Source organism: Dromiciops gliroides, chromosome 4 (assembly GCF_019393635.1).
Source record: "Dromiciops gliroides isolate mDroGli1 chromosome 4, mDroGli1.pri, whole genome shotgun sequence".
Lineage (NCBI taxonomy): Eukaryota > Metazoa > Chordata > Mammalia > Microbiotheria > Microbiotheriidae > Dromiciops > Dromiciops gliroides.
This window is the reverse complement of record NC_057864.1, coordinates 362,171,810-362,199,279: the sequence shown is the minus strand read 5'-3', so window position 1 is coordinate 362,199,279 and position 27,470 is coordinate 362,171,810. Positions and strand designations below refer to the sequence as shown.

The 27,470-nt window shown below is 35.8% G+C and overlaps 1 protein-coding gene across 1 annotated transcript; it reads left to right on the top strand.

Moving 5' to 3' along the window:
- The first annotated feature begins 10,255 nt into the window (after positions 1 to 10,255).
- KIAA0408 (KIAA0408 ortholog) lies at positions 10,256 to 25,677 on the top strand. The gene is made up of 5 exons (XM_043962887.1): positions 10,256 to 10,393; positions 14,572 to 14,937; positions 15,027 to 15,106; positions 18,065 to 19,394; positions 22,128 to 25,677. Exons 1-5 carry the CDS (start codon positions 10,259 to 10,261, stop codon positions 22,299 to 22,301), a joined length of 2,085 nt encoding a protein of 694 aa, XP_043818822.1. The 5' UTR covers positions 10,256 to 10,258; the 3' UTR covers positions 22,302 to 25,677.
- Positions 25,678 to 27,470: the final 1,793 nt, after the last annotated feature.

Below are 27,470 nucleotides of genomic sequence, written 5' to 3'. Positions count from 1 at the left end.
CAAGGCTCAGACACCTATTAGCTGTGTGACTCTGGGCAAGTCACTTAACCCTGTTTGCCTCAGTTTCCTCATCTATAAAAAATGAACTGAAGGAGGAAATGGCAAACCACTCTAGTATCTTTGCCAAGACCCCAAATGGGGTCACAGAGAGTTTGATATGATTGAAAAATGGCATTACAAACATAATAGAATCATGGATTGTAGAGCTGAAAGGGGCTTCAATAGCCACTTAATCCAACCACTTAATTTCTTCAAGTGAAAAAACTGAAATCCAGCAATGTTGTCAGTTGCCCACAATCAACTGGGTAGTTGACAGAGATGGGATTTGAATCCAGAACCTCTGACTCCAAATCTTTCTACTGCCATGCTTTCTTTCTTGTTTGCTAGATTTCTTGGTTAGTTGTCTTCAAACACCAACTCCCTCACAGCTATTGGAGCTATAAGAGAAAATTAGGAGTGGTAGAATTACTCAGTTCTCCTATAAATTTCTTATTGTTTTCACCAGAGCATTTTGATCCAGTCTCCAGATCTGAATGGAGTGAAATGAGACAGTTAGAACAACACAGAGAATAGACCTTAGAAATCTTCCCTTTCTCCCACACAGATACCAAAGTCTGTAGGAGAGGAGGCAACATAGAAGCCTGTAGGAGCTGGGAACAGAATGGACTTTCATAGTTGCTTCAATATTATTAGTAAATGGTTGCTGCAGTCAAGGGTCACATATTATTTTAATATGCTTTCCACTATGCCATGTATCTCACTTTATTGCAGGGCTATCTTCATATAAAATATTCTTAGTTTGATGATATTTATATTATGAAAGCAGTGATTATTACAGCTTAATATTCTATAGGTATTGTCTGTGTTAATTTAAAGAGTGAGCTTACCTCTATATATTTATTCTATATTCTCTACAAGTGGGACACTTCAAGGCCGATGAGAGAGAATGATTTAGGATGGAAGAGCTTATGCACAATTGGGCTTCTTTGAAAACATGCAATTAAGTAAAAGCCAAAATTTAAAACTATTTCAGAGAAGCAAATTATCCCAAGTTATTGCATTTACATTATGGAAGTGCAATAGTTTCTTTATTAAATTATGTTAAGAGGGGAATCACCTTTCACCCTGCCCACAGGATTATAAACATCTAGGGGACCTGAGAGAGATTCAAGGATCAGGGAAGAAAATTTGAAGGAAGACAGGGAGGAATCTAGGAACCTGGAAGTGGGTGGAGATGGATCTGAGGAACCACCGGGGAATAGGAATTAGTTAGAGCATTTGATGATGAGGGCAAGATTTGAGACAATCAGGAGGTTGGGGACATAAAAATGAGTATGGGGTGACTGAGAAAGGGGCAGTGATAGGGCTGAGAACAACAGATTGAGATCAGCCACAGGAAGGAGCCCAAAAGAAGAAGCTAGACAAAAGCCCACTGTGCTGTTCCTTCACCAATCCAACTCTTAGCTCTATATTCCCAACACAAAGAATTGGAGCACTTGATGACATCCCATCATCAGTCTTCAATCTTTTGAGATTCATTTCCTCCTCATACTCAGCAATTCTCTTCATTGTAAGCCTTTTATAATCATCATCCTCCATCTCTCTTTCCTCCTCTTCCTTCATTTAATGATTTTACAATGGATCTAAAGCAAAGATAAGGCTTCAGATGTCTGCACAAATCCTGACATAAAGAGAACCACAGATCTGTGGTGTTTTGGAAATTGTATGCCAGTGCTTGTTTTTGATTTCCAAGTATCACATTCCTGGCATTAAGCTTTGGCTTCAGAAAAGTGCGAATTCTGTCCACTGGCTTTCTTCCATATTAAGTGAGGAGCTTGGCTTTTCTTAAATAAGTACAGAATTATATTTTCCTTTAGGAAAGTCACTTGGCTAAGGGGAAAATGGTGTTTCTTGGGGCAATCCTAACTTACTTTTCCTATGGATGATATTCTTTAGGTGGGTGAAAACAGAAGGAATTTGGCTAAATTTATATTATAGTTTGAAATAGGTTTAGAAAGAGCTGAAAAGGAACAGAAAAGGTGAAATCTTTGAGTTAAAATATTAAAAATGTATCTCAGACAAACTAGGAAGGAATCCATTCTCCGGGGGGAAAATGATTTCTCAAAAATTATTGGTGTGTAAATTGTTCCAGTAATTCTCTAAGGTTATTGATTTGCCTGGTAGAACCTAGCAGAAGGTCTTTCTTTACTTCTTTTCCCTAGGACCTGAAATTGTCCCACTATCTTTTTACAGTTCCCTTGATTAAATGTGTCCTTGTCGATAAGCGATCCTCCCTTTTTTCTTCTCAATGTGATACACAAAATATCACAAGAATCTAGAATTCTAATAAACCAAGGTCTTCTATTCCGCAAGTCATTTTCTCTCCAATTAACTACACCCAAAGTTTAAGCCAGTTTTTAAAAACCAGGACCTGCCTGAATTGTCTATCCCTAAAGATAATCAATTGTCCCTAAGGCAAATTAGGTAAGCAGGGTGAATAAAAATAACATTAAAGAAAATTCAATTTAATACATATTTATTGAGTACTTGCTATGTCCAGTATACTGTGCTAGCCACCAAGGAGTACAACTACAAAAAGTAACCATTCCTGCCTTCAAAAACATTTACACTTCAAGAGATATAGCATATGCACTCAAAGATATCTACAATATCACCAATATAAGTATACTAATCACCAATACCAATCAAAACCCATCAATACCTCCCCATCCTGTGAAAGTCTTGTCCATCTATATGTTTCTATATTCCTATTGCCACAGGAATTTCACCAGTATGTTGGTGATCTTCCTTGAATTTTCTTGAATTGCAGGGATACCAAAGGACTCCATAGATTGTCCACCAATGTTATGCTTTACTCTTGTCACATGACCGTCACATCTGCTTTTTCAACCATATTTCTCTTAAGATATCACTTACACTGCTTCTCCATCATTCCTTGCTTGTTGGGTTCTATAGCCTGTCAATGTCCACCCCATGCCTTCTAATTGCCTTTTTTAAATCTTTTAAATATTTTATTTTTTCTCAATTACATATAAAAACAATTTTTAACATTCATTTTTTTAAATTGTGAGTTCCAAATTTTCTCTCTCACAAATTCTCTACCATCCCCTCTCATTGAGAAGGCAAGCAATTTAATATGGGTTGTATATGTGGAGCCATGTTATAAAGAAAATATAGCTCCCCCTCAAAAAAAAAAACCCACCAAGAAAAATGAAGTTAAAAAAAAAGTTTGCTTCAATTGGCATTCAAACTTCATCAGTTCCTTCTCTAAAGATGGATAGCATTTTTTTTAACATAAATCCTTTGGAATTGTCTTGGATCTTTGTATTGCTAAGAATAGCAATGTCATTCACAGCTGATCATCATTCAGTATTTCTATTACTGTATACAAAGTTGTCCTGGTTCTTCTCACTTTATCTGCCATCAATTCATATAGGTTTTTCTGAAAGCAACCTGCTTGTTATTTCTTATAGTACAATAATAAAACACACCTTGTTCAGCCGTTCCTAGTTAATGGGCATCCCCTGAATTTTCAATTCCTTGCCACCACAAAAAGAGCTGCTATAAATATTTTTGTACCTATCTATCCTTTTCACTTTTGTTTTTTGTCTCTTCGAGATATAGGTCTAGTAGTGGTATTGATGGGTCAAAGAATATGACTACTTTTATAGCCTTTTGGGCAGAGTTCCAAATTGTTCTCTGTAATGGTTGAATCAGTTTACAACTCCAGTAATGGTGCTTTAGTGTCCCAATTTTCCCACATCCACTCCAACATTTGTCATTTACCCTTTCTTTCATATTAACCCATCTGATAGGTGTGAGGTGGTAACTTAGAAATTGAATTGTTTTAATTAGCAGTTTTCTAAACAATAGTGATTGAGAGCATTTTTTTCATATGACTATAGATAGCTTTGATTTCTTGACCTGAATACTACTTGTTCATATCCTCTGACCATTTATCAATTGGGGAATGACATATTCTTATAAATGTGACCCAGTTATTTATTTGAGAAATTAGGCCTTTATCAGAGAAACCTACTGTAAAAAATTTCTCACAATTATGAATACTGTGTATTTCCCTCCATCCTATTTTTTCCTTGTTTATCCTTTTCTTTCTCTTTTTTCACCATCTTTCTTCAAAAGTATTTTGCTTTTAACCACTGCCTCCCCAAATCTACTCTTCCTTTTACAACCACCCTCCCTTCTCTTATCACTTTCCCTTTCTATTTCTTTGTAGGATAAGATAGATTTCTATACCCAACCCAGTTAGGTGTGTATGTTATTCTTTGAGCCAATTCTAATAAGAATAAGGTTCAAGTGTTTTTTTTCCTGCCATTCTCACATCTTCCCTTCCATTCCATCTTTCATGCCTCTTTTATGTGAGATAATTTTCCCCATCCTATCTCTCCCTTCCCCTTTCTCTCAGTGTATCCCTGTTTTATACCTCTTAATTTTTTTTAGGTATCATCCCATCATAGTTAACTCACATTCATGTTCTTTGATTATGTATACTGCTTCTAGCTGTACTAATAATGATAAAGTTCTTAGAATTTACAGGTATCATCTTCCAATGTAAGAACATGAACAAGTTTAACCTTTTTGAAGCCCTTATGATTTCTCTTTCCTGTTTACCTTTTTATGCTTCTTTTGAGTCTTGTATTTGAAAGTCAAATTTTCTATTCAGCTTGGACTTTTCATCAGGAATGCTTGGAAATCCACTGTTTCATTAAATACCCATTTCCCCCCCTGAAGGATTATATCATACTCAGTTTTGATGGGCAGATTATTCTTGGTTGTAATCCTAGCTCCTTTACCCTCTGGAATATCATATTCCAAGGCCTCTAATCCTTTAATGTAGAAGCTACTAAATCTTGTATTATCCTGACAGTGGCTTCATGACATTTGAATTCTTTCTTTCTGGCTGCTCACAATATTTTCTCCTTAACCTAGGAGGTCTGAAATTTGGTTATAATATTCCTAGGAGTTTTCATTTGGGGAACTCTTTCAGGAGGTTATTGGTGTATTTTTTCAATTTCTATTTTACCCTCTGTTTCTAGAATATTGGGACAGTTTTTCTTGGTGATTTCTTGAAAGATGATGTCTAAGCTTTTACACACACACACACACACACACACACACACACACACACACTGGCTTTTAGGTAGTCCAAGAACTCTTTGATTATCTTTCCTCAATCTATTTTCCAGGTCATTTGTTTTTTTTCCAATGAGATATTTCAAATGTTCTTCTATTTTTTTCATTCTTTTGACTTTATTTTGTTGTTTTTTAATGTCTCATGGAGTCATTAGCTTCCACTTTCCCAATTCAAATTTTTACGGAATTATTTTCTTAAGTGAGCTTTTGTACTTCTTTTTCCATGTGGTGAATTCTATATATTGTAAGCTTTTCTTCAATGAATTTTGTACATCTTTTTTTTTATGTGGCCAATTCTGCTTTTTAAGGAATTTTCTTCAGTAAACTTTTGTATATCTTTTTTTTTTCATTTGACCACTTCTGCTTTTTAAGGCATTTTTCTCTTCATTGCATTTTTGTGCCTCTTTTGCCATTTGACCTCTTCTGTTTTTAAGGTGTTATTTTCTTCAGTATTTTTTGTGCCTCCTTTACTAAGCTGTTGACTCTTTTTTATGTTTTTCTTGTATCACTCTTGTTTTCTTTCCTGATTTTTCCTCTACTTCTCTTATTTGATTTCTAAAATCATGTTTGAAATCTTCCAGAAATTTGGGGAAGGGGGACTGAGATCAATACACATTTTTCTTTGAGGCTTTGGACATAGCAGTTTTGACTTTTATCTTCTGAGTTTGTGTTTTGAACTTCCATCTCACCATAATAAGTTTCTGTTGCCAGTTTCTTTTTTCATTGTTTGTTTATTTTTCCAGTCTATTTCTTGACTTTAACTTTATGTGAAAGTTGGGATCTGTTCCTAGGGTGAAGGGAGCCCTATCCAAACTTCAGGTTTTTTGTGCTGCTTTTTTCAAAGCTACTTCTGGGGATCTGTACATTTTTACTTCTTCCAAAGGGTATGATCTAAAGAGAGATGTGATCATTACTCTCATGGTCTTTGCTCTGGTCTATAAACACTCTTCTCTGCCCTAGAACTGTGACCAGGGCCCCAGTACCACTGTGGCTACACATTGTATTGTGCAAGTGCTCTTCCTCCTCACCCTGGGACTGCAACCTAGAACCACGTATGGGCAATCTAACAGAGTCCTGCGCCCAGTGCCAGCAAAGGGTTCCTTGTAACCTCCTTCTGAAGGTTCCCAATTCCCTTACTGTCTGTGGATTGAGATTTCCAGAAGCCTCCACTGCCAATTCAGTCATCCTTGATGATTCAGTGACTCCCAAGGCCAGAAACTGGTTTGCTGGGATGTAGATAGTGCTGGGACAGTCTGCATTGGACTGTGCTCCACTGTTTACTCCAATGAGACATACTTTTCCTGTTGATCTTCTAAGTTGTCTTGGGCTAAAAAATTGTTTTACTTTGTCCTTTTCTTGTTTTCCTACAATGGAATTTGTTTTGAGGCATTATTTTAAATGTGTTTGGAGGGAAATTTGAAAGAGCAAAGGAGACTTTCTGCCTTTATTCCACCATCTTGGTTCTGCCCCTACTCCTCCTTGTCTTTTGAGTGACTGTCAATTTTAGTTCTTCAGAGAATAAATAGTCCATGAGTCATAGCCCTGTGGCATCACCAGAAGAATTTTGACATTAAAAATATAGGTCTTTGTTTCAGGGAGAAGTTATTTGTGGTATCCACCAAAGATAGAAAGCTATATATGCAGATGTACAAATGTATGTAGATAGATGATGGATGGATAGATAGATAGATAGATAGATAGATAGATAGATAGATAGATAGACTCCTAGGTTTTCCTTCCAACTGCATATTTTAATCTGAACATCAGGGATTCTTTATTTAAATTGTTTTTACTAGGTGAATAGTTATGATAAAATCTTTTAAGTGATTATGAATATCATATAAAAGACTTTATCTTTCTGTGGCATCATGTAATCAGCATAATGTAATTAGCAAATAGCACCAACTGATGGACCTCATCATTGATAAGAAATCCCCCTTCAATTTGTAGTTTGCATTGGACACACTTTTTGACAATCTCAAAAATATCTTTATTTAGGATATGTATCACTTGATATTGTTGTTGTTGTTTATCCTTCATTCTTGAAGAGGACCATACTTGATATTAATCATCATTGGGTACTTCATATAATTTTGATATATATGTGAGACACTTTGTTGAAAGAGAGCCTTGAAGTGACATTTTACTCTATCAAATAAAATTCTTACTTATAATCAATGAACAATGATTCAAAATACTGGAGAAAATTGGAGATTTGGAAGAGTTTAGTAAGTTCTTATTAAATTCTACAAGGAATTTCTCTGTCTTTTCATCATCTGTGACATCTGTTAGTACATAAACTACAGTCATTTTCATGGTTTTTGTTTTGGCAAATGATTATCTTGATCATGGCAATGCCCGATGGCTAAGTTGACCATGAAATGATTTTTCTTGCTGCCTTTAGATGCTCATTAAACCAAATCCATAGCTCTTTTATTTACTTTTCTAAGGAGAACTTTTGTGTGCTGCAATTTTCTTTTGTTATCTTTTTTTAACAGTAAGAATGTAAAGATTGACATGCTTTCATTCCTCTAATAGTATATTCACTCACTGAAGATTTGACAAGTAGCTCACATTTAGCAAACAAGCAGATAAGTTGATTTTATATGCAGCCATGGTTTTTAGGAAATTATATGAAGATAGGTACATACAAAGTAATTTGTGAAAGTAGTGAGAAAGGGGTATCATCAAAGACTTTGTGTAGAAGGCAGTACCTAACCTGAGCCTTGATGGAAGCAAAGAATTAGAAGAGGTGGCCAAATGGATAGAGTGCATTTCAGATATGGGGCAACAGTCCATACAGAGACAGGAGATGCAATACTGAGTTCAAGGAACAGTCTAATTTGAGGAGTCATATAAAATAAATCTGGAGAAACTGTGGAAAGTTTTAAATGTCATGCTAATTATTTCCTATTTTGACCTAATAGAAATTTAAAACCACCAAAACAAAATTAAATTCAATTAAGGAAGTGACATGGTTAACTTGTGCCTTAAAAGATAATACAGCCAGATATATGGAGAATGAATTAGAAGGGAGAGGTATTGGAAACATGGAGACCAGTTAGGCTTATTCTGAAAGGTAGAGATGAGGGTTATAACTAAAGTAGTGGCTATGTGAATAGAAAGAAAGGAATGGATGCAAAAGATGTAGAGATAGAGACCACAAGATTTGGCAAGTGATTAGTTCTGGGCAGTGGGAGAGAGGAAGAATGGCAAGTGACTCTGAGGTTATGAGTCTACATGACTGAGATATAGTGGTGCTCTCCAACAGAAATAGACTGCTATACTTGGAATCAAGACCTGGTTTCAGATTCCACCCCTGACACTTGCTAGCTTTGTGACCATGGGCGAGGCGCTTAATCTGTCTGGGGCTCAGGTAAACTGCTAAGACCATGTGGGTTCAAATTTATGTAAATTGCTAAAGGGATTTCTTGTATCTACTCATAATGACTGGCTTTTCCTAGGCTAAATGAATTCTTATACTTATTTTCACAGCTACTTTAAGCAAGGTCACCAAAGGGTAAATTTTGGCTCTTGGTGCCAGTGGATTAAGATATCAGATAATGTTTAGAACGTGGTTGAATGTCAGAAATACTCACTCAACTCTTTTACAGAAAGGAACTAAATCCAGTGTTACAGGCTTGACTCAGGCCTCAAATAAAACAGATATTGACAAGCAAGTGGTCTAAAGCAACAACTCCTGCCAAATTAGCCTGTTTTGTGCAATGAATTTTTTTTTTTGATGAGGCAATTAGGGTTAAGTGCCTTGCCCAGGGTCACACGGCTAGTAAGTCTTAAGTGTCTGAGGCCGTATTTGAACTCAGCTCCTCGTGACTCCAGGGCCGGTGCTCTATCCACTGTGCCACCTAGCTGCCCCATGCAATGATTTTGGAATCAGCAAAGTTTTATGTCAGATACAAAAAAAGGAACATGTGAAAAGGTCATAATTCATTTATGTTTTACATTGTTTCCAACACCTAGCAAAGCATTTTATCTAGATGGGGATATAATACAATTTTTTGAATCGAGAAATTGCTATTTGAGAGAAAACATGTCTTCCTTTTTGTCTTTAAAACAAAACAAAATAATATAGTTAAATTTAATCATTAATTACTGTTGCTTATTATTAAAAGACAATTTGGCTATTTACTCAGTGTTCTTTAACCTTTATTAATCACTGCTTAGTCCAAGCCCTGTTGTTCTAGACTTGAGTAAAATGTTTCCTTAAGTGTCTTGAATTTCAGCTGTCTAGACAGGCCATATCACATTGTATATGTAAGGGAAAGTATGTATATATAGATTTTTTACTGTGGACTTTCAGATAATTTTAATATTTTAGGCATAATTTAAATAAAATATTTCTAATTTTAAAAATTCTCATTTTTTAAACTTTGACCTGATTGACTTAGAATTTTTGTTTTTTACTTAAAGATCTCTTTAGCTTCATATTGACACAGTCTGAGTCTCTGAATAACAGTGACAATGATGTAGTTTGGTTGCAAATGAGTCACAGAGTTGTGCAGGGAGGCTATAGCAAATTAGGAAAATTGATTCAACTACATTATATTCTGCCATTGACATATAGCCAAGATTTCAGGCTTTGTTTCCTTTCGGCATTTTGATTTTGATTCATGAAAGAATCTCTCTCTAGGAGTTGTTTTCACTTTAAAAAACCCCAAACATAGAAATGCATCACACTCAAGTATTTGGGTTATTAATATAGTTTTTTTTTCTTTCTGTCTCAGAGAATAAAGCTTTGGATCTGTTTCCAAATTGTATTAGTTTCTCTTTCTTAGACAGATTGCTATTATCTATTTTTCTTCTTTCCCATCCAATTTTCTTATAGTTTGTTTACTGTTCATTGGATGTTGATGTTATAATAAAATTCATTTCCAGAAAACAAGAGGATTTGGAACTGTATCTTGTTATATTTATACTGTGGTGTATTTTAAAAGCTAGACACAAAGGCAAGAGAGATTGGTTCATATAAAGCAACTCCCAGCCTCCAGGAATCAGTAAAGAGAAATAAAGAAGAATAAAAAAATCAAAAAAATACTTCTTCACTGGCTCTTACTCTGTTGCCATGGATCTCCATAAGCAATGGGAGACTACGGAGACAAACTGGATTAAGGAAAAGATGGAATTACTGGACCAATTTGACAATGAAAGGAAGGAATGGGAAAGCCAATGGAAAGTTATGCAGAAGAAAATAGAAGAGGTAAGTAAAGGTTTATTGTGAATATCTTATAAATCCCAAGATCCAAGTGATCCTCTTTCATTAATACTTGTTTTTGCATACCACCATTACCATTTTTCCTCTTCAGTCATTATGTTCCCATTACAGAGAAATTTATTTAGCTTAGCAACACAGGCATAAGTTCATTTAACAGCATTGGGTAGAGAAGAAAATGTACTCATTTTTATATATTTATAAATATAAATAAATGTATATATTTATACACATATGTATATACATATATGCCAAATTCACTGTTCAATTGCTAGCATTATGTCCTGTAGCTAGAGAGACTGCAGATATGAAGTGAGATGCATGAATTTTCCAATACCAAGGGCATATGGGGAAGATAGATGAAAGTAAGATTTAACTGGAAGAACATTACTTAGGTAAATTACAATTGGGTATTAGAAAATATATCTTTCTAATTGGGAGATGATGTATGAATTCTGTCTCCCTAAATAAATTATATGCTACATAGGCCAGCAAAATAGAAAAGTGTCATGCATCACACAGCAAATGACATAAAGCTGTGAGATTTATTTTGGCAAGCTCTGCTCTATTTATCGGTGGCATTCAATAGAAAAGGGGTTATGATAAATGGCATACCATAACCTTGACACAAATAGTAATTTTTTTCTATTAACCATTACTCTGTCAAGCTTAGTACAATGCCATCAGGCAACACCTTTAGTATTCCCACTTATGGGTATATTTGGATATGTATGTCTCCATCAAAAGTAACTAATTTTAACTTGCTTCCTTTGGCCAAAATTTATATATATTTATATCTCCAAAGACAGTTGATTTGCAGAGTCCTCAGGTTAGGTAAGCATGATCTTAAAAGACATGCTTTGATGATCTTTAGCCCTAAGCATTAAAAAAATTAAATATCCAGTAATCAGTAGTTAGTAATATTAAAATATAAGTTAATTTGGGAAATAGAGAGGAACCACTAAATACTAATGCTACTTCTGCCAATAAGACAAAGGAATCTCTGTAGACATGGATATAACCCAAGCTTAGAACTACAAAGAGTGCAGCATGCCCTTTCAAACCCCTTGGAGGAAAGCATTTCCTCCAGTTCCCATTATAGCTCTGAGAGTGTCTTACTTTCCTCTTCTCCTCCTCTCCTCATGGATTTATGGTATTGATACAGGGCTACTGGATCAAATCACAGCTAAAAGTTAGAGTGCAATCTTGACCTCTCCTGAAATCATGAATTACTTAGTCTTCCTTGATTGATTTAAAGCTTTCATATAGTAGCCTTCTATTGACACAAACACCAGCTCATCAAACCATCCAGTGAAGGAGGAGAAAGGGAGGAAAATTATCCCCAAAATCATTAAACCAATTATTTGATGCCATTTAGTTTAAATGACTTTGAGGGGTGGGGAGGACTGTAGTGGTCCAGGTAATGATGTGTTTGATTGTTATTTTCCAAAGGCTTCTCCCTCGTTCATCTACTCAGGCAGTTCTCAACCCTTTTGGTCTGAGTAACACTTTAAACTCATAAAAATTATTGAGGACCTTAAAGAGCTTTTGTTTATATGGGTTATATCCATCAATATTTACCAAATAACAATTAAGACTGATAAATTTTGAAATTTTATTTAAAATAACAAAAATGTTAAATATTTTATGGAAAAATAACTATTTTTCCCCAAACAAAAAAGTTAGCATGAAGAATTAATAATTTTAAATATTTTTGTGACTCTTTTTAATATCTGACTTAATAGAACTTACTTGGATTCTGCGTTGAATGCATATTTCTTCATTCAATCTCTTGTGATATGTTGTTTAGGTGAATGTATATGAAGAAAATGCAGTGTCACACAGATATGTAGCCAGAAAAGATAATAGCATTTTAACAAGAAAATAACATCTTAGTATTATGAAAATAGTTTTGACTTCATGGACCCCCTGAAAGTGTCTCAGGGACTCCTAGGGGACTGTGAATAACACTTTAAGAACTGCTACCTTAATGCAAAGGTTCTTATCAATTTTTTGTATCATGGACCTCTTTGTCAGTATAGTGAAGCCTATAGACTGCTTTTCAGCATCCTGTTTTAAAATGCATAAAATATATAGGATTATAAAGATCAATTATACTGAAATACAGTTATCAAAAATATTTTTAAAAACAAGTTATCAGACCCAAAGTTAAGAACCCCTGGTTTAAACCTTTTAATAGGATTTTTCATGCCCATGAAATAATATTTTGTTCAAATAAACAATAGTGTTGTACTGAGTATCAAGAGACAGTATGAGAAAAAGACCAAGGAAACAGGTCCTTGATTCTATTGTTGAGAGAATACACAGTCTACAGGACAAAGAAGGAATCTAGTCAATTTAAAGACCTTAAAAATAAGTAGAATGAGTATATTACATTATTCCACAAACATAGTTCTTTGTGAATATTTAAAATATTTGTTACTTTGCCTTATAACCTAAAAGAGCAAAACTGTATAATGGCCCTATTTGAAATAAATTTGACAAATAAACATTAGTCAGTATGGCATGCAAGGTTCTGTGGAATTAAGATCTTGGCTTTATCATTTCATGATCCTGGATACTGAATGATATATCAGAGTAAACAAAATAAAAACTAGTTTCCTAATCCCACCATTTGTTTTAAACTAATCTCTGTTTAGATAAAACCATATACTTATACTCGTGCTATGTTGTCCTGAAGTCAGATACAGATCATTAAACAACCTATAGTAGGTATTCTACTCTGCATTTCAGAATGACTTACACAAGAAATATCTGCACTGTACTGTAAGGCAACACAGTTGTGGTTATGAAACTGTTTTTGAGATTGAGAATGGAAGACCATTCTCTTCCGAGCTCCTTTATCCTTCATGTTCTTGGTTTAAATGCCAAAGGAAAGGTTGTACATCACAGTGCAATCTCAAGTAATTGGACCATTTGGGACCAAGCACAATCCTGATAAGTGAGATTGTAAATAGTCTGAAGAGATTTCCTGAGGCTCCTCCCCAAGACATCAAAAGGCAGCATGATAGAGTTGAAAGAACACTGTACTTGGAGTCAGAAGAGCTCAGTGTGGGCCTTGGTTCCCCTATTTACTATTTCTATGGCCTTTGGTGACTAAAAATTTCTCTGAGCCTCACCTTCTTTACTTATAAAATGGAAAAAAAGAATATTACACTATTCACCTCACAGAATGTATTTAAAATGATATAACTTTATAACACTATATAAAAGGTAGGTATCATTTTTTTCTTGTTTTTTAATTTATTTTTTGGCAGGGCAGTGATGGTTAAGTGACTTGTGCAAGGTCGCACAGCTAGCAAGTATCAAGTGACTTAGGCCCAATTTGAACTCAGGTGCTCCTGAATCCAGGGCCAGTACTTAATCCACTATGCCACCTAGATATGCCACCTATCATTGTTATTATTACTAATTCTATTATGATTATCATTTGCCCATATTGCATGTATTACTCTATAATTACCATTTCTCCACCACCTCTTCTATACTAGAATAGTCAGGAAAGTAAAAAAATCTGAATAACAGAATCATAACCCAAGAATTTTAGAATTAGAAGGGACTTCAAAGGACATTTATTCCAGTGCATACCCAAAGGGGTTACCTGACAATGCAGTCTTTAATTAAAGACCACTAGTTGAAGGAACCCACTTTCTCCTAAAGCAACTTATTCCACTTTCAGATAACTCTAATTGTTTGGATATCTTTCCTTATGTCAAACCTAAATTTCTCAAGGGCTGGGTAAATAAAATAATAACAATTAATAAAATAACATATTTATATATTGCTTTACTCAAATTATATTATTTGATCATCACAACTTTGTGAGATAGGTGGGGTATTCTTATCCCCATTTTGTAGGTGAGGAAACTGGGGTCCAGAAAGTTTACATCCTTGCCCAAAGCCATAAGCCTACTATGTGGCAGAACCAGAACTAGACCTTTGCTTAGTTATCATAGAACAGTTGTGTAAGGATCAATAAATCCTCTCTTCTTAACTGGCTTTGAGGTCCTCAGATATAGAGTATCATAAAGGTGTCAGGTAGTTCATTAATAATAAAATACAACTAACATAATAGAGACTCCAAATGTTTGTCCCAGGCTGTAAACTGGCATTTTGAGTGAGATGTAATTTTATTGTCTTTCTAGCTTTGCCAAGAAGTAAAGCTCAGGAGAGAGAACAAGAAGAATGGCTGCTCCAAAACTACTGAACATGATACCAATGTCAAAAGTAAAATAGCGCCATTTTCACCACATTCCCCAAATTCAGGACAACATGACACTGCAGCTCTGAGAGTTGGACTCTGTCCTGTAAGTCTAAATACAGACACTATCAAAGGAGGCAGCTTCCTTGAGGAAAAAAATCAAATGAGCAAGGAACAAACAACAATGAGGAAATCCAAAGCAGTGTTCATGAACCCTCTGGCCACAAAAAACCAAAAGAAATGTGAGGGTGGGTCTGGCTTGAATATTTCTGAGGAAGAAAGAAAGAGCTGTACTAATGCCCTCAATACAGTAAGTAAAACATCACTGGCCATAAAGTCATTTCTAAAAAAATATTTACATTTCAAGGTACTAACATGACATTGTTTATATGTATAAAGGCTCTTGAGGAACTTGCCAAAGTTAGTGAGGAATTATGCAACTTTCAAGAGGAAATCCGAAAGCGATCTAACCACAGAAGGTAGGTTGGTACATTTGTGGCACTTTCGTGTTGAGGAATAATACTGTTCAGTAAAATGATCCTATTTGGGATATGGAATTTGGGGAATATTTTAAATATGTCTCCAAATTAAACTTAGAGTCAGTAGGAACTTCATTTGATTACATACTATACTATTTTCATTAATGTGAATAGTTATCATCTTCACCAGAGGGGAAAATTGTACAAATATCGATTATGTATTTTCTGCCTTCTGGTAGCTGATGGATTGTCACCATTAAAAAACTGAATAAATTTCATTTTTGAGTGTTTAGTTAACATAGTCTGGCCACAAGACACTAATAAGATGATTAGATCATGGATTCTGAGCTAGAATGGATGTTAGAAGTTATCTAGTCCAATCCCTTACACAGAGAAAGAAGCTAGGGCTCATAGAGGTAAATGACTTGCTCTAGGTCACAAAGGTAATGAATGAGTAGCAGAAGAATTTGAACCCACACCCTTTGACCCCAGATATAATGCTTTTTCTAACATACAAAATTGCCATCTCAAATTCTTATTATTTGTTGGGGAACTTTTAAGTTGGAATAATCTGATTAAAATAATTTCTAGGCTAACAGATTGTTATTGTTATATTTGAACCAAAACATAACATTCTTCTGTTATGATAACTCATGTCTAGAAGACATTGATTAGAGACACACTATAAAAGTGGACATTGTATCTATAGTCATTTCAAAACAAGTAAAATGTTAGGTAGATAAGACACAATCATTGGAATTCTGCAGAATTGGGTACAAACAGTTTCAACACACAAGATTCATTTCTTAAATTTTCACAGAGTTAATGACCAGGGTTTGTTTTTACAGATAACTTAGGACACACATAACACTTCATCTGTTGTATCTACTTGGACAAAAGTTCCTTTGCCACCCTATTTAATTAAGGCTCCCACATAGCTCTTGAAGCCAATCACCCTCCTCCACTGGGACTGAGCCTTGTTATCAAGTTCTTCCCATCGTTTCCTTCATCAAACAAAAAGTTTGATGAGAGAAAATTGAAATTCAAAGACATCATTAAGTAACCTTATTTTATAGACATATAGAAAGCACGAAATTAGTAAGATTATTTGAGATATTTGTACCTACAGGGAGAGAAATATCTAGAGGCAATGAGAAAAGGGAATTGAGTTGTGCAGAGATGTGAAATGTTTTACTACAACCACACATCATTAAATTGAACACTTACTATTTTGGGTCTGTACAGTGTCTCTGTTTTAAGGCCTAGACATTCCAAAGTTTCTTTTTTTTTTTTTTTTTTTTTTTTTATTGTGGCAATTGGGGTTAAGTGACTTGCCCAGGATCACACAGCTAGTAAGTGTTAAGTGTCTAAGGCCGGATTTGAACTCAAGTACTCCTGACTCCAGGGCCGGTGCTCTATCCACTGCGCCACCTAGCTGCCCCCATTCCAATGTTTCTAATTCCCACTTTGAGGTTTGATACTTTCATGTTATTGACTTTAATATCTAATTTCCTATTGCTAACAAAATTAAAACCTGACACTTTGATGTGACTCTTGTTATTCTTGGTTTTCATTTTTTTAAAAAAAATATTGGGGATGGGGATTTCAGAAGCAGATTTTTTTGAGGAAATCAGGGTTAAGTTACTTGCCCAGGGTCACACAGCTAATAATTATCTAAGGCTGGATTTGAACACAGGTCCAGGGCTGGTGCTGTATCCACTGTATCACTTAGCTATCCCAGAAGTAGATATTAAACCTATATTTCTATGAAGCAAATACTCCTCAAAACTGCTAAATATTTGGTCCATTTTTTCTTCATATAATAAAAGAATGTAAAACTAGAGAAAATATGAAACAGGGGTTTTTAACCTGGGGTCCATGGATAGATTCCAGGGGATGAATTTGAATTTATTTTTAAAGATCTTTTGAGAACCATATTTCAATATAATTGGCATTCTTTGTAATCCTCTGTGTTTCATCTTTTTAAAAGCGGTCCTTATGCTTCACTAGATTACCAAATAGATCTAAGACAACAAGGAAGATAAAAACTTTTGATATAAAACATGAGGCAGTTTGAAGATCTGATAAGGGATAATCCATTGAAAAAAAATCACGAATACTTTATATGGAATATTCTCCATGTTACCATGGACATAAATAACAGGGCAGAATAAATGCTTTGAAGCGAATATCTTGCTTTGTTTCCAAAAGATCAATGACTTTCCCATGTTAAGGCAATAATCATGCTTACACGCATTTTAATTCCTTCTCTAATGAAATCTAGACTAAGCCTTAGTGATATTTTAATCTATAAATTAATGAACAGATTTACCAAATCTCTCCTTGCAGTAGGAACTATCAAATGAAAGCTTTGAAGAAGAACAAGATATAGTTCTTGCACTCACAGAGTTCATAGTCTGGTTTGGGATACAAGAAACATGCAAAAAGATAACAGTATAAGGTAATATAAAATAAGACTTCAGAAGAAATCACCATAGGCTGAGGCATTTAATAAGGCATCAGAGAAGTGGTAAAACTCATTCTGGTTCTTGGAGGATGGGAAGGACTAAGAGTGGTAGAGAAGGTGCTGGAGATCATCCAAGAAAATCTGTGTATGAGCAGCAGCATGGAGTTAAGATTAAGCAAGACCTGTGCTGGGACAATAAATAGTTAGTCCTGACTATGGCAGAGGGTTTGTGTATGGAAGAAAAGAATTATGAAATAGAAAAAGGTCCAGATTGGTAGGGTTTCGAATGTCAGACTAGGTTAAGGAGTGTGGGCTTCATGGGATGAGAAGTCATTGAAGGTACATGAGCAGGAAAATGATAACATAAATCAGTGCTTGAGCAACATGTAGAATCTCATCTTTACTGAGTCACCTAAGATTCAATGCACTGTTTCTCTAGAGGGCTTCTCCTAAATAATGTTATCACTAAATTGTTCTTAATTTCTATGCAGGATGAAGTCAACTCCCTTACTCCAGGAAACAATAAACACAGTTAATCCTGATGTGAATCAAGTGATCAGCAATGGCCCTGCAATTACTTTAATCAATTTAGATATGGACAAACAGATGAATAAAAAGAAATTAATCCATTTTAATGATATGCCCCATAACATCCCTGTTGAGAACAGTGTACCAGATACACTTTCTTTGCAAAGAAATGAAACTCCACCAGTCCCTCCTCCAAGAAGCACTTCTCGAAACTTGCCAAGCTCATATTCTGAAGATCACCCAGTCTTTGATGGTCCAAAGGAAATTTTAGACAACAGGTGGGAGACGCAAGACTACAGGGGTCAAAGGAATTGTAGTAATGACTTCCTTGTAAGGCATCGTGAAGCATCTGTGTCCTGCCCACATAAACAGAACACTTTGAAAGATCAAGTTACTCTTGCCGCTTCAGTGCAAATAGCCAAAATAGACAGTGAAACTCAATGTAATAAGGACTTGGAGACTAATATATGGTCGCATGATATAAACAAGCTTGGAACAGGTACGAAGAGTGTGCCCTCAACATTGTGGCTTCCAAAAACTAACTCCAATAATCTTCCATATGAGAAGTTGATCCAAAGACACCAGGCTACATCTGATTCTGCTGTTCATGTAAGAGATGACCTGAATTGTTCTTTGAAACCTAACAGTGATTCATTTACAGGAGTTGGTTGCAACTTTGAAAAGATTTCAAAGAATGAAAAATTGGCAGCAAAGACAGATGAATTTAACAGAACTGTATTTCGAACAGACAGATGTTGTAGTTCAGCACAGCATATTCAGAGTCTCTTAAATTCATCCAAAGACTCCAAGCATTGTGCAATTCATGCAAAAGAAAATGACAACCTGTGTTGCATTCAGAACAACAGCTTCTCAGTGCCTAAAGAGAGAATGCAAAACAGTTTTACCAAAAACGTCACGGGAGGGCAAGTTAAGCAAGCACAGGAGCATGCTAATGCTAGCAATTACCATCACATGCTTCATGAACATAACTGGAGACCAAGTAATTTATTAGGTCGTCCACGATCAGCTGATCCCAAGTCAAACTACGGAGTAGTAGAAAAGCTGCTGAAAAACTATGAGAAATCAACAGGGTCTTTGTCACCAAACTCAAAATGCTGCCAGGATCAATGGAACAAATGGGATTGTAATGTCATCGAGAATAACAAGGACACCCTTAATCAGTGTTTAGAACTGTTTCAACCAGAACAAGAAAAGCAAGAGCTTCAGATGGAGTCAGCCATGTCTATGGAGCAGCAAAGCAAGCAAGGAATAGAGAGGAAAAAGTTAACAGAGGTAAGAGGAGATACTGCATTTTTGTGTGGAGCTGCATCAGAATTTAGCAACAGGTAAGGGTTAAATTAGTCAATTATCCTTTAGTCTAAATGACTGGCATTGTGCTAATTTTTAAACTTGTTGAACCATTAGGAACTTAGACCTATAACTAACCTTGAACTTTCAAAGTTTTGATTTTGTTACTTACTTTGGTACTTCCAGGATCTATAATTTCACAGATATGTCCCTTTCTTTTCTCACTAACATGGATCACAAAACCCTCTATGCCTTTGTAGACTGTTTTTATGTATTGTAAAAAAATAATTAAAAAAAAATTCAGCAAACTGCAGAAAATCTTGTACTAAATATCTCCAAAGCTAGCTATGCCAGTTATCAGAAAACATAAAATTCATCAGCAGCCCATCTTATCAACCTTTTGTATAATGTCAGTCAGTGAAGCTACCTTTTTTCAAAGGGAAAAATTCATCACTAAGTCATAAAAATATTGTGAATTGAAAGTGATCTTAAGCATGATCTAATTCAGTTTCCTCAGCCCAAATTCTTTTTTGTTTTTTGGTTTCTTTTTGCAAATCCCAGTACGGACATGAGTTTTCACACATTCTATTAGAAATTTTAATTTTGTCAAAGAGCACAAAAGAGAACCTTGTTTTAAATGAAGGAGTTCTTAACCTGGAATTTGTAAACTTGAAAAAATTGTAATTGCATTTCAATAGAATTGGCTTCCTTTGTAATCATTTTTATTTTATTTGGTGCATTTAAAAACTCATTCTGAAAAGGAGTCCATAGGTTTCACCAGACTGCCAAAGGGTAACATCATACCAATTAAGAATCCATGCTTTAATGTTTTCCCATTACTTCATTTTCACTCAGAAAGGAAGACTTGAAACATTTTTTTAAGTGAGGCAGTTGGGGTTAAGTGACTTGCTCAGGGTCACAAAGCTAGTAAGTGTTATGTGTCTGAGGCTGGATTTGAACTCAGGTCCTCCTGACTCCAGGGCCGGTGCTCTATCCACTGCGCTACCTAGCCGCCCCGACTTGAGATATTTTTAATGGGAGGGGAGTGGTATTGAGGTCTGAAATATTCTCTCCCCTTAAAATTACCATGTCTAACTGCCTCACAATGAACCAGGTAATTGGAAAATGACAGATGATAGCAAATGAGAGTTCCTTCTTTACCCTCTGCCTCATTTTTTTTTGTTGTTGTTCATGGAAAGAAATGGTTATGTAACCCAAAAGGAAAATCATTCTCCTGTAACCACCCTAGGCATAAGAAGTGGAGTCTTTCTTTTTTCTTTCAGGGCAATGAAGGTTAAGTGACTTGCCCAGGGTCACACAGCTAGTAAGTGTCAAGTGTATGAGGCCAGATTTGAACTCAGGTCCTCCTGAATCCAGGGCCGGTGCTTTATCCACTGTGCCACCTAGCTGCCCCCAGAAGTGGAATCTTAATGCAGAAATATGTTTAATGTGATTGTACATATATAACCTATATCAGATTGCTTTCCATCTTGGGGAGGGAGGAGGGATGTAAGGGTGGGAGAAAAATTTGGAACTAAAAATCCTATGAAAACAAATTTTGAAAAGTCTTTACATGTAACTGGAAAATAATATAAATACTTTTGTGATAAAAAATAAGGATAATAAATAAATAAATTTTTTTAAAAAGAAGTAGAGTCTTTCCAGGGACCAAATTGGGGATTAGGAGGGAAGAAGACGCAGAGAAGGGATGCAAATAGTCAGTCAACAAGCACATATTAAGGTCTTACTAAGTTCCAGGGCAGCTAGGTGGTGTTGTGGATAGAGCCCCAGGCCTGGAGGCAGGAAGACTCATTTTCCTGAGTTCAAATCTGACCTCGGACACTTACTAGCTGTGTGGCCTTGAAAAAGTCACTTAACCCTGTTTGCCTCTGTTTCCTCATCTGTAAAATGATCTGGAGAAGGAAATGGCAAAGCCCTCCAGTGTCTTTGCCAAGAAAGCTCCAAATGGGGTCACAAAGAGGCATTCACAACTTAACAAGTCCAAGCACTGTGCTAATAGGCATATTAGGACTGGGGACTCCTTGTATTACCCAAACATTTGGGACTTCAGAGAAAATCAAACAAGAAGTTTTTACTTCCTATTACTAATGCTCTAGGCACCCCTGTGAGACTCTTAATAATTACAGGTGTTGACCTGCACTGGAAGAGGGAAGTTTGCGGGGGGGAGGTTTAACCCAGGAGTTCCCAGAACCAAAGAAATTACCTTATCTTTGCCTATGACCTAGGATCCCCATTTTTTATTGTTTTAGTTTCATTTTTACCTTCTAGAAAACCCCAACCCTAACACTATCATGAGTGGAACCCAACCCCTTCCCAGATTTTAAAATTTGCAGGTTCCCAGATTTTTTTAGTACCACTGAAGAGGTATTGAGTTTCCCAGTCACCCCAGAGGAGAGTGATTTAAGATTATCACTTTGAAATGTGGGTTTAAAAATGGAAATGAGAATAGTTTTTCTGGCCAAAATCTTGACAATGTGAAGGATTCATCAATTCCCCAAGTACTATATTTCACAATCGAGATGATATGAAAATGGCCACCAAGAACAGTCTATAGAGTACAGGTTCATGCTGCACAAATATCTCTGTGACTTTTTCTCAGTATTGAGAAAAAAAATGTGTCTAAGCTTGCCAGTTGAAATGTTACTTTGCAGTATTGGTGGGTACTTCCCCAAGTGAATGACTGTATTTGTGTTCTAGGAGTCTGTGGCAATGAAATCATCCGATGGGAAAAGGTTTTCTCGGCCTGCTCGGCCAGCAAATCGACGCCCACCTTCTCGATGGGCACCTAGATCCCCATCTGCGCCCCCAGCCTTGAAGAAGACTGTGTACAGCTATTCTTTTTCACTGCAATCAGAGACCACAGTTGTCTAAGTCTCCCTAAAACAGGATGGGTAGATGCTGCGGCCAAAGCTCTAGACCTACTTTCCAAACTGAGCATTCTGTGTGTTTGTAGCCAGTTGTGTCCTGCTCTGTATTCTTCAAGATTAAGAATTTCATCTCTTGATATACAGAACAAGCAGTTAAAAATCTTAACTTTTCATCGGTCTTCAGTGTTTTTAATCGACAGATGAACCATCTTCCTGTATTTTGTTTGTTTAATAGCTCAGCACTACTTTTTTTTTTTAAATGTCATCCTCATCAATTTGCCCATTGGATTTATGTTTAAACGGTGTACAATTATGTATATTCTAACATTCCTGCTAGCAGCAGGAAGTGAGCTTGTATGCATGACAACATGTCTGTAGGTGCATGTGTTGAAATAGGAAGTATCCTGGTATGTACTTAGGTGAGTCAAATTTATGTGCTAGTGTTGACCTTACAATTATAACCTGTATACCTAGATATCATTTGTGTTTATTTTAAAAGTTTGAAAATATACAGCACTGATATTTATATTTTGTTTATCTCTTACTTAGGTAAGAATACTTAGATATTCAGCTATGGTATTTGGGGTACAGAGAAAAAGCCATTCTAACACCCCACCTGCAGCAACATGCATTGCAAAATATGTATCATATACAGACTTGAGCTTAGTGGAGTACCTTTGATAGTATTCTTATAGCACTTCTTAACCTTTATAATGAGAAAACACCATAGTTGGGCTGATTTTTTCCCCCTTTTGTAATGAAAAGTTGTATTATTTGTACCAGAGCAGCCTCCTTTGGCAGACAGTCCTGCCTAAAATACCCACAGATACTTTTCTGCATTGCCCAGTACAGGAGGTAGTTTTTTTCTTGATGCTTTGCCTCACTGTAATTTGGGCAACCCAATTCATGGGAAACTAGATCTTAAGGAGCTTCTTTTGGTATTTTAGTAACAAACCCCCCTGAAAGGGGGCATAAAATAGATTTTCTTTGTACTGAATTCTTCTCTCTAATGAATAGTACTCAATTTAATTCACCAAAACTTTATTAAGCCTCTATTATGTGCCAGGCACTGGGGATTCAAAGCAAAATAGTACCTTCCCTCAAAGAGCTTACATTTTATTGGTGGGAAAGAACATATGTTTAAGCAAAGTTTTTGTGTAGTTATGCTATCTAGACTAATGAACATTTTAGGGCAGTAGAAAAAGGTATACATACCCCTTCAGTTTTTACATTTTCCCACCTCTTTCCTTAAAATTGTTGGGATGAAAGAATAATTCACTTTATGTTGTCAAACAGGAATCATATTTTGATTCTCACCTAAATCATGAGTTTTCTCTTTTTCTGTAGCAAACAAGTTACTGAGTATCTATGTTCCTTTGTCACAGTTTTATAGTTGTAAACTCTGGCAACCACCTGGATTCAGAGACCATGAAAATTTCAATTATAGAACTGAAGGAAATCAAAGTGCTTGGGTGCCTGAAATATTAGGAAGGAAGGTCTTAGAAGTAACCATGACCTTTTACTTGTCTCTCTGACAAGTTTTATACCATGCTTCTTTCTTTTTCTTTTTTTTTTTTTGGTGAGGCAATTGGGGTTAAGTGACTTGCCCAGGGTCACACAGCTAGTAAGTGTTAAGTGTCTGAGGCCGGATTTGAACTCAGGTCCTCCTGAATCCAGGGCCAGTGCTCTATCCACTGTGCCACCTAGCTGCCCCTTATTTCTTAAATATTAATTTCTATCAAGGGCTTCCTCTGCCACTAAGAAGTAACTTGGTTCACGTGATTGGAGTCCCACAGGGATTCAAAGAGCCATTTTTTATTGGCAACCAGATTAGAGAAATGTACATTAGCCTAGACCAGGCCTTAAGGTAGACTATTTAGATCTTAAATCCCAGCTTGCCTTAAAAAGCTCAGGGCTGTTGCATTGTGATGGAATGAGGTCTAATTTTTAACTGTAAAACAGATGGAGTTTAATAGGAGTTAAACTGCCTGCTAGATCTCGATGGGTTTAAATTGGACCATTCAGTTTTCAGACCATCTTCCTCCATCTTTTTGAGTACATTGCAAGCCTTCATCATAACACAGTGCTGCCACCCTCAGAGAAAATTTACATAAATTCCAAATTATGTGACTCTAAAACCATGTATTTTTTTTCCCATTTGGAGCCAGGGGAGAGTGGGGAAGGAGAGGAGAGAGAACAGCTCTGAGAAGTGTGGTCTATGATATAAAATTCTGCATTTGTTTGGAAACCAATACTGTATGGCATGGTAAGAGGGACCTAATAATTAATGTGCAAATGCCCAACTAGTTTGTTGTTCTTGCTTGTATTCTACCCAAGAGGATCTAATGTACATGCCACCTCTTGATAAGGTAGACGTTAACCTTTGTATTCAGGCCATTTTCATTTTTACTGCATTTTAAATGAATTGGTGACATGCTTAACAAAAACACTTTTCATTTTTATCTGTGTGATTTCTTTCTAAATATGCTATACCTTTCTCAGGAAAAAAAAAACCTACCAGGTGTGTAGAAAATTATTCTTTAGTAGTATTTGTGTTGGTCTTGGGGTTTAGTGGACGATTTTCAAAATTGAATGATAGAATATTTATACACTCTTGGAACTTAAAAAACATGTAATGGATAGAGTAATGAACTCCATACAGTCAACTCTAAAAGGTGCAAAGAAGTTACTGATCTGCAGTGGTCAAGGGAGCTCCCTACACTGGTAAGATCACAGGTATAGATCAAAAACATAATGCCCATACTGCAAGATGAATGACTTCTGGGATATATGAACGTTTCCAGAAAAATTACTTGTTAGAAACACTTTCGTGACTACTGGTTTCTCCTAACTAAACATTTTGTAAAAGACTTTTAGTAATCCAAACTCATATGATCAGTTTTCACTATCCTTTTTTTTTTTTTTTTTGGTGAGGCAATTGGGGTTAAGTGACTTGCCCAGGGTCACACAGGTAGTAAGTATTAAGTGTCTGAGGCCGGATTTGAACTCAGGTACTCCTGACTCCGGAGCCGGTGCTCTATCCACTGCGCCACCTAGCTGCCCCTTCACTATCCTTAATAAGACTATCAGCATAGACTAAATATAGTGACTGGCACTTCTTATCTCTTGCCATCCAAATTTTGGAGAACCAGCAGTTGAACCCAGGGAATGGAATGGGAACGGTACTAAACACAGAGGGGAGTATGTGAATTTCTAGTATGTGTGCTTTTGTGTTTGTTTGAGTTTATGTCTGAGTGTTCTATGTTTCTCTTTGTGTTCCAAGGCCAAATATAAATGATTATTTGGATTATCAACTGTTTTTATTATCCATAAATCTTCTCCTCTCATTTAGCCCAGGTAGTTATGTTGGTTGTATTTTATTTTTAAAATAGTCTCACAAGGTTGCCACTAATCAATGATTATTGTCAAATAAATAAGGAGTTTCACAATGGTCTCTGTCATCCTGTAAAGACATTTGTTCCTAAATGAGTTTTTGTTGTTGTTTATTTTTTCCAATGATTGAAACCATTTCTTTTGAGAAATACATGTTGATAAGCTGTTGCTTTTGGAATCTCTCCTTAGACTGTTGGAATATGCCCAAACAGAATGTAGGTTTATAGAAATACATGATGTAGCCTTTTTTTTTTCAAGAAATACTTGATTTTCTTTTTTTTCAAATAAATGAGTCTCATAAATTCTAAACATAAATATAGACATGCTTCTTTCTTCTTGTCTCTCACAGGGAGATGGAAGGTGGCTCCAAGAAGGTAGCATTTTCCTACACAGCTATGAGCATGATACTTAAAGACTAGTGTAATATTCATCCATCCACTCTAGGGATTTTAATTCATATCTTAATTGAATTGAATTTGTGTGAAAAGAGCATTCCCCTGAAACTTGCATTCAGATAATACCGATGACCTAAATGTTGCCCAGATATGTATGTTCATTTTTGGTAGAATGCTATTTGAAATCGTACAGAAAGTGCTGATGTTAGAAATAATTGAGGGTACCCAATTATACTATTAAATTATCCTTTAAAGAATCTCATTAACAATAAAGCCCAAAGGAAGGTGAAATTAAAGCAAAACTCTTTAGGAACTGGGACACCATTCATCAGAATCTTCTCTAGAACCACATTTATATGGCCTAAATAAAGTGCTCTCTGGAAGCTGAAGGCTCTATTTAACTGATTAGTACACAACCTGAAGAACTCTCTGTTATTTTGTTTTGTTTTGTTTTAACATAGCAGGGACCTTGGCCAACACTTTAAAAATATGATTCACCTGATTTGGGCATGACTGAAATGCTGCCCTTTGGAGTTAAGGTCACAGGTAATGTTCTAAAGCCAATCTTTCTCGAGCATTTCCATAACCTTTCTTGTGCTATAGGAATCACTTCATGAAAAATAGTGAGATTACAAGACTTCAAACCTTGATATATAAACGACACAGAGCTGGAGCTATAGAAATCAGACACACATGACTAGTGAATTCAGCATAGCTTACTACCTGCTAATATGGAATTATATTTAACCATTTAAATGAAACTACTAAAATGAAATTGTATGACTATGAGGAGAGGGAAAAATAGTTATTTTTAAATTACTCACTCCCCCTACTGAAATATCTTTGAAATATATATCGAAACCCATTCTTTTTCTTTCTTCTTATGAATATACCTCCAAATTATGCTTTATACAGAGTGTCTCAAAATTCCTAGTGCTCTTGTCGAGACAACCTGTATGGTATCAGTTTCTAAATTATTCTGAAGAAATTATTTCAATAGGTTCAGAATGGAGCCCATTTAATTGAAACATATCATTCACCTTGAATGTCTGCACTTTGATTTTGCAAATATGGTAAATGACCTTTCCAAAACTAAAGTGGTATGTACAATTCTGCCCTAAAATATTAAGGCATAGCAATGAGCAAATCAATGAAACCTTCTATCTTGAAAGCACATGTTCCCAGACTTATTTCTACTCATTACAACTTTTTTTTTTTTTGGTGAGGCAATTGGGGTTAAGTGACTTGCCCAAGGTCACACAGCTATTAAGTGTTAAGTGTCTGAGGCCGAATTTGAACTCGGGTCCTCCTAAATCCAGGGCCGGTGCTCTATCCACTGCACCACCTAGCTGCCCCCTACTCATTACAACTTTTAAAGATTCAAG

Excerpts from the sequence above, each read along its gene's own strand:
- KIAA0408 (XM_043962887.1), top strand. The coding sequence starts at position 10,259 with ATGGATCTCCATAAGCAATGGGAGACTACGGAGACAAACTGGATTAAG. Across the intron at positions 10,394-14,571 it reads TGCAGAAGAAAATAGAAGAG|CTTTGCCAAGAAGTAAAGCT; the intron begins GTAAGTAAAGGT and ends TTGTCTTTCTAG. Across the intron at positions 19,395-22,127 it reads AGAGGAAAAAGTTAACAGAG|GAGTCTGTGGCAATGAAATC; the intron begins GTAAGAGGAGAT and ends TTTGTGTTCTAG.